The following is a 13,404-nucleotide window of genomic DNA, read 5'->3' on the forward strand; positions in this document are numbered from 1 at the left end:
AATCTTTATAAATCTTCTCAATAACAGCAGGACCATGATTAGTCTTATAAATTTGCATGTATCTCTATAAAGATAGTGTAGATTCAAGTTTGTTCAAATTATGGCCCCAAGGGTAGGGTGGTGCCATAATAGGAGTTGAAAGTTTTACATGGGAATATATAGGAATTTTTTTTTTTTTAAGTTTCCTGTAAGAACAGGAGGGCCATGATTAATTATATTTCCATGCAAGCATCTTCAGGTAGTGTAGATTCAAGTTTGTTCAAATCATTGCCCCCTGGGGTAGAATGGGTCCACAATAGGCAATCCAAACTTTCTAATAGGAATACTATACATAAATTTTCGTATTGAAAATTTAGCACAGTCACTGGGTATGGAGTTGTTAGCGTAAACATGAATTAGTGCTACACATGTCCGTGCCTGTATTGTATATATAAATGATTTCTTAGCGGTATTCATAAGTTAGCACATTGTTGTCCACGCCAAAGCCGCTTAAATCTGAAGCCATCTTTTTAAGTACACATACAGTATATGGGAAAAAAATCCTAATATCACAATAATAGCATGGTCATGGTTAGTGATAATTATGTGCAATCATCCTTAGGTAGTGTAGGTTCAATTTTGTTCAAATCAAGGCATTGGGAGGGGGGGTGGCACTGATGAAGACCAGCAGTGTTATGGCCAATGGGCCTCTTGTTTATAGTTTTTTAATGTATTTTACATATTCAATAGATTCAAACAAAAATGGTGGATCTGCAGTTCCTGTAATAGTTGGTGTAATAATTGGAGTTTTATTAGTGATTGCAATCGTGGTGGCAGTAGTGTTCTTCAAGCTACGTAAAGGTAAGCTTAACATAAAAGGTTTCACAATGATTAGATTTTAATTTTAGAAACAAGGAAGCTTAATTATCATTCCGGTTTCTTTCAGATGTTGAATATTTATATGTAAATTATGTTAGTGTATTTAAGACACATAAGATACTGGAATTTATGTTTGTCCATGATGTTAGTTGTTTTTTGGACTTGTCCAGTACCACAAAGCATATTTCAAACAAATTTACTACTAGACATCTTTGAAATGAAGGGCCATGCCCCTGCAAGGGTGGAAGAATGGAGAAGTTGGGGTAGTGTCATTTTAAAGTCTTCTTTTCAAGAACAAGTAACCAAAAAAATTGACAAAACTCAGCAATATGATAATGAGCAACTTAGATATTTGTATTCAATCATGAATTGGTTATATATTAAAAATTTATTGTCTCCTTGAAAATGTTTATTAAGCCATAGAAAACTAGAGGTACTGTGAGCACTAGCTGAGCTCACAAAATGATACCCCCCCCCCCCCCCCCCCCCCCGGGCCCGCCTCACATATGTTTATAATGGCAGTTAAAGTCCATGTTTTGCTATGGGAGACTCGAAATAAGTGTCAGATCAAAAAGTAAAATAGGAGGTGCACAATGGCACTATGTAATAAACAATCTGTGAAAGTATCCCTGGATTTTATTCAGTGGTAAAGGAGGAGTTGCGGATAAGAGATGGGTACCCCTCAATATTATAGAAAGAATGGCAGTGTCCATGTTTTGCTATGGGAAACTCAAAATAAGTGTCAGACCAGAAAGTAAAATAAGAGGTCACAATGGCACTATGTAGTAACAAAGATTCTGTGAAAGTCTCATTAAATTTCATTCAGTGGTATAAGAGGAGTTGCGGACAAAAAAAGCATAACGGACAGATGTTATGGATGGACACCCTCATCACTATAAAAATATGTCTGTTTACTATTACATGCTAATCAAAAATAGGATTGGTAAGTTGTATTTTTATACCCCAGCTTGAAAAGCGGGAATATATGGTGATGGGGTGTCCGTCCTTCCATCTCTACCCGTTTCTTATCTGCAACTCCTCCCCTACCACTGAATAAAATTTAATGTGACTTTCATAGCATCTCTATTACATAGCGCTATTGTTACCTACTATTTTACATTTCAATCAAACAGATGTTTGGGGTTTTCCAAAGCAAAACTTTGACACTGCCATTCTTTCTATAACACTTAGGGCATAATCCATCTCTTATCCACAACTCTTCTTATACCACTGAATAAAATTAAATGATAGAATATTTATTACACATTGCCATTGTGCACCTCCTATTTTACTTTATGATGGACACATATTTCAGGTTTCCCATAGCAAAACATGGACACTGCCATTCTTTCTATGAAAACGGGGGTACCCATCCCTTATCCGCAACCTCTTCTATACCATTGAATAAATTTTAATGAGACTTTCGTGGAATCTTTATTACATAGTGCCACTGTGCACCACAGCTTACACACATATTTCAGGTTTCCCATAGCAAAACATAGGCACTGCCATTTTCTATAATATCAGGGGTATACCCATTTCCTATACCACTGAATAAAATTTAATGATACTTTAACGGAATGTTTATTACATAGTGCCATTGTGCACCTCCTACTCATGTTTTGATCAGACAGATATTTTGGCTTTCCCAAAGCAAAAAATGGACTTTGCCATTATAAGCATATGGCAGTCAGGGGTATCATTTGTGAGCTCAGTGTTCACAATACATCAGTTTATACTATTGGCTTTGACAATGGATTTGGTTTCAAATTCACTTCTCCATAAAAGCAAAATGACCCCCCTAGACATATTCACCAATTCTGATTTCGAAGCTATAACAATACCAGGAATACATAATTATTAATGGTTGTCTGATTACTATTTACTAGAACCTAAGAAATATGCTTCCAGGAAGATAAAAATAAAAATAATTGTCCCATCAGGCAAGTGGAAAATTTAAGTTACTGAGCAAATCTCATTTCAAAACTTCTCTATTAATATTATTTATTAAATCATCTACTTGCTGTTTCAGAATAAATGAGAAAATTTAACAGATTTATTGATATCTAGTTATAGACAGTTTACAATGCATTTTGAACATTGGATCTGTTCTACCCTGTTAGGTGACCATATTTACATGTGTAGAGTGAAAAGTTGTTGCCCAGTATTTAAACCAAGGATGGGTTGTACTAGCTCTTTTTTTATTCCAGTCGATAGAGTGAAAAAAGTAAAGTACTGTGAAATCAAAATTTTGTGGGGGATTTCGTTTTGTTGTTTTCAAGGAATGAAGAGACCCGCTATTTCATGTCCAACACGAAATGTAAAATTTCATATATATAACTACTCAAAAACTCTTAATCAGTGAAATCAAACCCACAATTTTTCTCAAACCACCAAAATTTGATCCCCCAAAAATACGTAATTTTACAGTAATCATGATCTGTATGTGGCAGAAAATTTTTAGAGTTATCTTTCCCTTGTATACTACTTTATGCATTTGATATAAGTTCATTCTGTTAGCACTGGTATATACTTAGTTACATGGGTAGTATTATAAAAATTATTTGTAATTGTGGTATTGATTTAAAGAAAAAATATTAATAACTTTGTTTTTTTATTTATTAGGGAAAAAGCAGGAAAGTCCAAAGGATGAGAAAGGTAGGAGATGATTGGGTGTTACTTAAACAGCACATCAATTCCCAATTAGATACTAGCTGTGGAATCATTTTAATTCGTTGGGGTCAATGTTCATGAGGAACTAAAATTTACTGGCTTCGGGGCCACCAACGCTGAGATTTTCTCAAATCTGAGATTTCTCAGAAAATTTTAGTTTTTCTCTCCAAACTGTGCCACCAAATAAATATTTTCTCAAACTCAGACTTAACTTTTGAGATTTTTTCTCAAATCTAAGATCTTTCTCAAGCATGCGTGCCACCAACATTTTTTCCGACTCAGCTGAGAAAAAAAATCTGAGATTTCTCAGAAAATCTTGAGATTGGTACATAGTAGTCTCAAATAAAATCTCACAGAATTATTTTATGGTAAAATGGTTGCAAATGATATGAAAGTGCATATTTTAATCCATGTATATATAAACGCCCGTTTTGTCGTGTTTCTCCACCTTTGCAGTTACTAGGTAATTTGCTCAACACTCGCAATATTTTCCACATTTACTGAAGTTAATAAAATATATAATTACAATCTGGAGAGTCAGTTACTCTTCACTCCGTACAACATATATGGGGAAACTCGCTATATTAAATAGATAGATGGACAGACAGACCTTATGACAATGAGGTAAATGTTACGGCTTTTACGGACACTTCTTAACCTAAATGTTTCTTTACTCTAGCTCTCTTTATTACTAACTCTCTTCTCTAACTATTTAACATTTTATAAAACATTTACTGTACTTTGATTGACATGTCCAATTATGAATTAATCAGTGTTATCTATCCAATCACTGTCAATCTTTATTACTCAAGTCTGACCATCGGTAAAGGTTAATGCCCATTACTTCACCTGCGTTAATCCGCTAATTGTTACCTAAGTGTTTTAAATCAATTCGTGTCAAACGATCTTTTGATCTTGAAATGCATGTCCATCTGTCCTCACTATCTTATAAGCATTTACCCTTAAGACTAAAATTCTATGTACAAATATTGCTAAGCTCTTGATTCTTAACTTAATCTATAAAATTCTTAATTGTAAATTTGGATCTACTTTATACTCACAATGCGGATCTACTTTATACTCACAATGCATCACACACAAAAATCCTTGACCGTTCATATTATTATAAGAATAAGCCTGACTTAGGACCATTCTAAAGTACACGTATAAATTACGACAAGAACTTACAGTAATCTTTTTTTAATACGACCAGTTACATTTTGAAATAATTATAGTAATAATAAAAAAACAAGTATGGTCCTAAATGACCTTAGTTTTTATAATTATACGCAGTGAAACTTTTATTTACGATATGATAATAGGAATTAATCAGTTAATCGTCTCTTGATAAGCGTATGTGAGATTGATTTGGGTTTCCAGTGTAACGACGCATATATTGTTCACTATATTCATTGTTAAAAAAAGAATATTTTTCTGTGACATTTTCTCACAGGGGATCGTAGTATGTAGCCTCCTCTGTTTCTCTGACATTTTCTATAACAGAGATCGTGGAAAATGTGATGTGTTTCTTAGCCTCGTCCCTAAACATGTCCGTAGTTCAATTTCAGGTTTTTCTTTTATTGGGGGAAGGGGGGGGGGGCTGAAATTACCTGACAATAAAACAATTCTTATCGAAATTTTCTTCATAACTTGGGATCACGTAAACCAAGCATACATTCATGTATGTTACCCACCCCTGGACATATTTTCTGTCGCAACTTATGCACAAATTTTAAACACTCAAGAAAATTATGATGTGAGAAAATTAGCTATATATCGAGCATTTGATCAGCTATAGTTAAAAAATCACTAAGTGTTTATTTCTTATAATTAAGGCCAAATTGGCTTAGCCCCCCCCCCCCCCTTTTTTTTTTCAAAGATAGACATGATATAAGCATTGAAAAGTGGGGCTTACTTTTTTTCGTTGGTTTAGCCCCCCCCCACTTTCAATTAGCCACCCCACTTTCAATTTGCTTTCGACGCCTATGCCTAAAATATTTTTGCTGTAGAGAATAAAATGTAATAGAATAGATATATATATATATATATGACATTTTACAAAACAAAATTAAAGAAAGAAAAATGTGATATCGACCAGCAAATAAAGTCTTGGTCCGCCTATCTACTTTTTGGAATCTTTCGACACGTAATGTCACAATGGCGGAAGTGACGTCTCGGTGTATATTTTTGTGTTTTTGTCGACAGATGAGCCAAGACTATAAAGTTTGGATATGTTTTTGTGTTATTCTTCTGTAGGAATTATTTTACGGGGACTCTGTGAATATTTATTGTCGCAAAGATCGTAATGGAATCCTTTCCTTTGATGACTCGAAACAGCAAATAAAAGATAAAGGAAGTTGGAAATGTGTATTTTCGTGATTATACACCAAAATATTGCATAAACAACTAACTGAAAGGTAAATTCAATCATTGATTCAAAACCCCGTGCATTATAAGAAAAAAAGGTCGCATATAGCAATGAGAATTGGTCCAAGATATTTCTCACTTTTCAGCTTACGTGAGACGAATCTCAGAAATGTTAGTGGCACAGTGTTTTAGGAAAATCTCAGCTGAGGCAGAAATCTAAGATTTGAGCTGAGATTTTTATACGTTGGTGGCCTCAAAGCCTGGTTTACTGGGATGTAATTTCGTGGGTAACTCGTACCTTAAAAAGATTCAGTGAACAAATAAATTGAAAACTTGATCATTATGGGTGACACATGAAATCCACAACATTGGTCTCCCAAGAACAGTGATGATTCCACAGTGTATGTTTTACATTCACTAACCTTGCATTGATGATAACAATAAAGACAGATACTTTGCTTTATGCAAGTTTGGTCAGCATAGAATATACACTTTTTTCAATAACTTAAACATAGATGTTGCATATGGGGAGGACTATTATATGTACCTTATATGTTATATGAAGCTTAAGGTGCTGCATCTGACCTTTTTTTCAGATGTCAGTCAGTGTTTTTGGTTAAAATTTCAAGGAAAACCTTTTCCAAAAAGGATCAGATGCACATACATGTCAGTGTTGCCTCGGGGCACATACACACACACACCCTCTCACACACACGTAGATTAATTGCATTTTTGAAGTACTACTTATCTTCCCAGAGACATTTTTCGCAAATATTTCAGTCAATTACGGAATTCATTCCCAAGTAAGGACATTGACAAGTCAGGAGTTTCCAGAGAAAAAAGGTTTAATACATGGGTTTTTTCACTTGTGAAATAGTGATTGAGAGTGATCTCCCATGTAGAATTCTCTAAGCGGTGAAAACCAATAAAGCGTAAGTTACAGATAAACAAAAGCATGTGTAATTCCTTCATCTATATATCATCTATAGAGCAAGGAAAAAAAGTAGTAAAGGCTTTGTTGTACATTGTATTCAGAGGACAAAGAGCCAACAGGTCGTCATTTACAATAGTTATGCTCAGTACGTTGGGAAGGGCAAAGATGTGACATGCTGAAAGGTAGACCAATTGAGAACAGTTCTTAGGTCGTGTGAAGGAAGCAGCATTTAGTAACTACAAAGAAAATTTAAAAATAAATTCATACCAATATTTTTATAACAATGTGTTTCAATCAATTCAGTCAATTACATGATAGAAACAATCAACCAGTCACTCACTGACCATTATGAATAATATGTAATTATAGCTGTTAAGGGAAGTAACTCAAAAATAAAGATTCCGTGGTGCCGATATGTCCTTGTCTTGTTTCTATATATACATTTTCAGCAAAAATATCTATAAGTCATAGGAAATGAAGATACAATAATGTATATAATACAAAAGCTATATGAAATAAGTGGGTTTTAGAGAAATATTATGGTGAAAAGTTACGTAGGGCCCTTTTATCAACATTTTACATAGGAAATGCATTGAGAATTGCAAAAACACTGATTTGACAAAATCTAAAGATGAAGGTTGGAGTGGTAGGTTAAACAATCCAGAATGTAGCCTGTTTAGTACAATTAAACCTTGTCAAGAGTTCTTGAAAAATTCTATACGATAACCAGGAACCTTGCCAATGTCCTTAATAATGTGTCTTGTTTGTTAATTGATGAATGTTTTTATCACATAGAGGATTGTTTGTATCTGTTTGTTCATTGTTTTATTTTCAGGTGAAGTGAAAGTCATGCTCAACAGCGAAGAGCAAACTTAAAGGATAAGAATAAATAAGAAAACATTGGGCATTTTGATTTCATCTATTGATTGTTAAAAAGAATTTATTAAGTTTCAAAATTATTGCAAATTTTGTTTTTCATATAAAAAAAATTGGTTTTGTCATAAAAGCTGATTTCATTCTCAGTTAAGACAATATTTTAAACTATTCGACAGTATAATGTTCATGTTTTATTTTGTTTGTTTTTATTTTTTTTTAAGGGAGGGGGTTAATATTAGGGTGTATAACTTCACTGATAATTAATGGGAGAAGTATACCAATAACCAATACTTGTTGATTATAATACTAGATTTATTGTTTTGTTATTGATTATTTTCATTATGCTGTGCTCCTCAGGGCAGCAATTTTGAAATGGAAACAGGTCTTTTTTCATTAGCTCACCTGAGTCAAAGGCTCAATTGAGCATTTCTGATTGAAGGTTGTCCAGCTTCTCTCTGTCATGTGTTGTGTGTCAGTTTTTCACATTTTCAAATTTTCTGGAACCGCCAACCCAGTTTCAACCAAATTTGTCACAAAGTAGACTTGGGAGAAAGGGATTCAAGTTTGTTCAAATGAAGAGTCATTATACATACTTCTTTCAAAGGGAGATAATTAAGAAATAGAGAATGTTTAAAAAAAATTCTCCACATGATCCACTGGGCTGGAAAAAACAAAATTATTGTGAAAACTTTATGAGTGTAAATTCAAAATTATCCAAATCATGGCTCCCAAGGGTAGGGGGGAGCAACAATAGAGGATGAGTTATAAACATGGAATATATAGGAAACATATTTTTGAAAACCCTTTTCAAGAACAACAGGACAACAATTAGTCATTATAATATTCAAGTATTATCAGATTGTGCAGATTCAATTTGAGCAAATAATGGCCCCCAGGGGTATTGTGTGGCAACAATGGGAAATCAAAGTTTTACATGGGATATATTATTGGGAAAATTTTTTTAATAACTTCTTGTACAGAATGACAGAACCATGATTAGTCATACTTTATAAATATGCAAGCAGTTAGTGCCCAGGTAGTGCAGAATCAATTCAGTTTGTTTAAGCATAGCTCAGGGGATATGGTGGGCCATAATTTTTTACGTGAGAATAAAGAGGAAAAGAATCTCTAGAATTTTTCTGAAGATTGACTTGGGTGAGCTATGTGGCCCATAAGCCTCATGAGTATGAGAGGTCTTTTTCTTTGTTTTTATATTTTTTTCCGTCTGTAATATTACAAATTTAATTGTAGGATTCCTATGTTAGAGTTCAACTTTCTTGCTTTACACATTAATCTCAGCCAAACAAGTTGTTGGCAAAAATGAGATCCCTAATTTAACTAGAAACTAGAAATGAAGGACAAAACATATTATCAATCAAGGATATTTGTAAGATTCTTTATAGTGGATGATCCCCAGGATAACTTTGGGCCATAACAAGTTTTGAAGTTTTTCACTGTAGGGGATCTTATTTTTTAATAGGATAATAGAGATTGACATCCAGAAAAACAAAAATATAGAAGCATCAAATTAATCCATGAGATAATCACTAAATATGGCCTTTGACTTCATTTTGGGCCTAAAAAGTGTTTTCATTATATACTCACCTGGCAGAGAAAGAAATGTAACTCAAATGAGCATTGTGGCCCATAGGCATCTTTTCAGCTGAATTTTATTAATTCCAGATATAATACCACACTTAAATCAATTCCTATCAGTTTGGTATAACCATGTTTACCATGTGGAAAATGAGGGAAAAATGTTGAACATGAATAAGTTACATTTGTAACATAAATACATGTACTTTCTACAAAGTGATTCTGAGTACAAAGAGAAAATTCACCAAGAGCACCATAAAGTAGAGCACTCTGCAGCAATTGATACCAGTTTCATCCCCCCCCCCAAAAAAAAAACCCCTAAAAATAGATTTGGTGGATACAGCATTTTCACCACTTGCCATCTCCTTGTCAAGTATTTGACCAAACGGTCATACACTAATCATGTCATTATTGAAATCTTCCACTGGTTTTGACCTAATCTTTTATATTGAAACCATATTATTGATAATCTATTACTGAATATATATAAAATTCAAAAATCAAATAATGTTATCACTAATATATATAAAATTCAAAGATCAAATAATGTTATCACTGCCTTATTCTTGAACCATTTGACCTCCAAATCAAGACTTTTTTCTGGTCCCAGAAGACTCAGTGGCTTAAATTGAAGAAAAAGCTGAAAGATGGAGTATTCTGTTTAATGTGTCAACAGATTGTCTATTTATGTTAATTAATGTAAATGCATGTCAGCCATACAAGATGAAACTACATGTACATTTTATTAAAAAAAAGAATAAAGATTTAAGTATGAAGTCTAGTTGTACATCTTGGCAACTATTCTGTGTAGTCAGAGACATAAGTATGTTATATGTCTCTGGTGTAATGCACTATCTACAGTATGTCTGAATTGAGTATTTCATGTGTAGCTGACTGCTCATAGTTGTGTATGGATTGCTCACATTTTGGTAGAATGTAATTGCTTAATAAGCATGATAAGATTTAGACTTTAATTCAAGTTTTTACGTCCATGTGTTGTGTTATTGTGAAGATTATGTAAGTGAATATTTTTGTGCATAATATTTTTAAAGAGCTGAGAATGATAGTATTGTTTTGCTGCCTTTACCTTCAAATCAATTTTCAAAAGTTTATATATTTGAATGATTTTTAGATCACCTGAGTGACTCAGGTGACCTATTGCTATCTGTTTTTGTCTGTTATTGTCCGTCATCTGTCTGTCATAAACTTTTGAACATTTTCACCTTCTTCTCATAAACCTATGTAACAATTTCAAGCAATTTTGGTATAAAGCATCTATGAGCAAAAGGGAGGGGGGGGGAGGGGAACATTGTGAATTTCTAGGTCCCTGCCCCACTGGGGCCTGAGAGATGGGGTCAAAACCATAAAAATTAATAGAATTTTTAAAAATCATCTTCTTTACTACTGGACATCAAGCAGTTAAACTGTTGGCATGATTATAACAACCAATGAGTCCTTTACCAAAATTGTGAAATTCATGGCTCCAGGGTTGGGGGTTCTGGACTTAGAATATAGTGAAAATTCTTTGAAAATCTTCTTCTCTGCATCTGTATATTTAGCACAAAAAATAGGTGCATGGTTATGATAAGTAAGGATGTCTCTTAATTATGGAATTCATTGCCCCTGGGTCAGGGGTTGTGGTGTTAGGGTGGGGCTCTATTGATTATATAGAGAAAAATGCATTAATTCCTTGAAAATCCTAGTTGTAATGAACAAGGTCATTTTTACCAGATTTGTGAAATTCTTGATCACTGGGTTATGTCCTTACACTTGTACGGAAATTTCTACTCTACCGAGAGAAGTTATTCCCCTTTGCTATTCACCTGTGATAATTTGCTATTTACTTCTCTGCTCCTTGGTATTAAGCAAATAAAGTAAGTTTATGGTAATGATGAGCAAGGATGTCTCTTTCAAAAATGTGAATTTCATGGCCCCTGGGTCAAGGATTCAGTTGTCAGTGTTTTCTTTAGCATGTATGTTGATGGTGTATTAGCACTCACAAGTTAATAAATTTACATATACCCTATGATTTGTTACTGAGTACTCGACTTCTTAGTTGATCGTCCTATCAACTGATCATCCTATTTCTCTTGCTAGTGGGTAACACATCTTCATCTATCATATACATGTACATCTATGGATCCTTACAGTGTTGTACTATACTCAGGTGACTGTTGAGGTCCTTGGGCTTCTCATTCATATTTATATAGATAATTATATGGATTTTCACAATATATAATTTATTTTGGAAATCAAAGAGAGGTCCCCCCTTGTTTAATTTGAATAAATTTGCATTGTACATAAACATACAGAAAAACTTACGGTATATTTATCCATTCTTGTGAGTTTTTATTTAAAATCTGGTGATTTCTTAAAATTCGATTTCAATGGATAACATTTTCTACCCCCTTGATAAAAAGAGTAATTTAGAGCAATGAACTTTTTGACACTGGTATTGAAATTATAAATCAATTACTAATGAACTCTTCTTAGTTTTAATAGCCATATTGCCTTTAATGTTGAATTAAATGTGTGTAAATAAAATGTAGTCAGGAATGGAAAGTTAATTAGCATGCATAGTTTTTTTTTCTTGCAAGGAAAGTGTTGTACATGTATGCATTTATACATGTAGGTTATAATTTTGTAGAAGTTATACCTTTATAATAGATATGTAAACAATCATAATGACCCAGTACATTTTTTGTTCTTATCAAGGTATCTTAAACTGTCTGCTACAAGATGCTAATCTTGGCTAACTTTTTTTTACCTGTGGTATCGAGTCATCAGTGAACTTGGAGAGATTTAAAAACAATACACAGGTGTAAGTTCTAATGTCCATGTCTCATTAGAATGAATACCATCTGCATCAGTAAGATTGTGGGAAGTATTAAGTCAGTTTAAGTTTATTAAGAAACTGCCTCCTATTTGACAAAAATGGGGGAGGGGGGACTTTTTTAAAAAAAAAAATCATTTTTCATTTATCATTTACGATAGCCCTTGAAAGAAGGAGACTGGGTTACCCATGGATAACTTAAGAAAACATAGCAAATAAGAAACATGCAATACTTAAATGAAATACATGTAGCACAGCTATAAAATTCAACTACCTGTGTATAGACGATTAGCAGAGAATACGACCGAAGGTAGACTGCTAAACCTGGAGACATTCACGCTTGTAAAAATATGTCCCACCTTCCCTGAATTTTATCACCAAGTTAAAAAATTATAGTTATGTGATTATTGCATTAATAATAATTATTTCAAAACAGAAATATTAAAGTTCATGTATCTTAAACTAATGTATGCCATGTACTATGTCAAAGGTATCTGCATAAAAGCAGAGGAGAAAGCTTCAATGGTTGATATCCACCAAACATCTCTGATTTTATACCTCATATTTGACAGGATTATAAAAAAGAATGGATTCATCTTGGTGCCTGTTGTCTCTTTTAATTGTAAACAGGTGAAAAAAATGAAAAAAAAAGTTTGGTATTAATCACTTAACATGAAGTGGTGCCATAGAAGTCACAAGTGTTTATTATGCATCTGCTTTTGCAAGACTGTGTATTTGATTAGTATTTTAGCAACATAGACATTTTATAGCCTACTTTTTGTACATTTGCGCCTTGCAATACGATTTTGTATATCATTTAAATAAACGCTTATTAATCATATGTAATGTCTGTTGTTTTCTTAGGTCACTACAAGACTTTTTTTTGACAATTTCAATATGACAAATAATCATTCGGGACATGTACATCATTTGGAGCATTCTCTATCCAGAGTTGTTCTGCTACGCTCCCAGTGCAACGCTCGTACAATATTTTTGAATAAGTTTTGAGGAGCAAAATTGTAAAAATGTAATTATCAATAAGGATGATCATTTATTTTAAAACTATTATTCCAAAAACGATGTTTCTCATAAACTTTTTAATGCAATTTTTCACTATTTGAAAATTCTGCAATAATCTCGTTCATAGAACGTTGATAGAGGTGTATATTGAAGCGAACTCTGGATAATGTATTTGGAGAGGAAATGGAAGAAAAAGACATCAAAGTTAATTAAATTCTTTTTTGTTGTTGTTAACTCGCAATAGCCC

The 13,404-nt window shown here is 33.2% G+C and overlaps 1 protein-coding gene across 1 annotated transcript in view; it reads left to right on the forward strand.

Annotated features, from left to right (window-relative positions):
- The window catches only part of LOC133172160 (uncharacterized), a 54,526-nt gene extending 41,548 nt beyond the window's left edge, over nt 1-12,978 (forward strand). Inside the window, exons 5-7 of the mRNA XM_061307001.1 lie at nt 730-840; nt 3,484-3,516; nt 7,668-12,978. Of these exons, the coding sequence (XP_061162985.1) occupies nt 730-840; nt 3,484-3,516; nt 7,668-7,708 (185 nt within the window). The 3' untranslated portion in view covers nt 7,709-12,978. The remainder of the gene's footprint in view (nt 1-729; nt 841-3,483; nt 3,517-7,667) is intronic.
- The last annotated feature ends 426 nt before the right edge of the window (nt 12,979-13,404 follow it).

This window comes from Saccostrea echinata, unplaced genomic scaffold (assembly GCF_033153115.1).
Source record: "Saccostrea echinata isolate AGI-Se365-2 ecotype Australia unplaced genomic scaffold, CSIRO_AGI_Sech_v1 ptg000054l, whole genome shotgun sequence".
In the NCBI taxonomy this organism is placed as follows: Eukaryota; Metazoa; Mollusca; class Bivalvia; order Ostreida; family Ostreidae; genus Saccostrea; species Saccostrea echinata.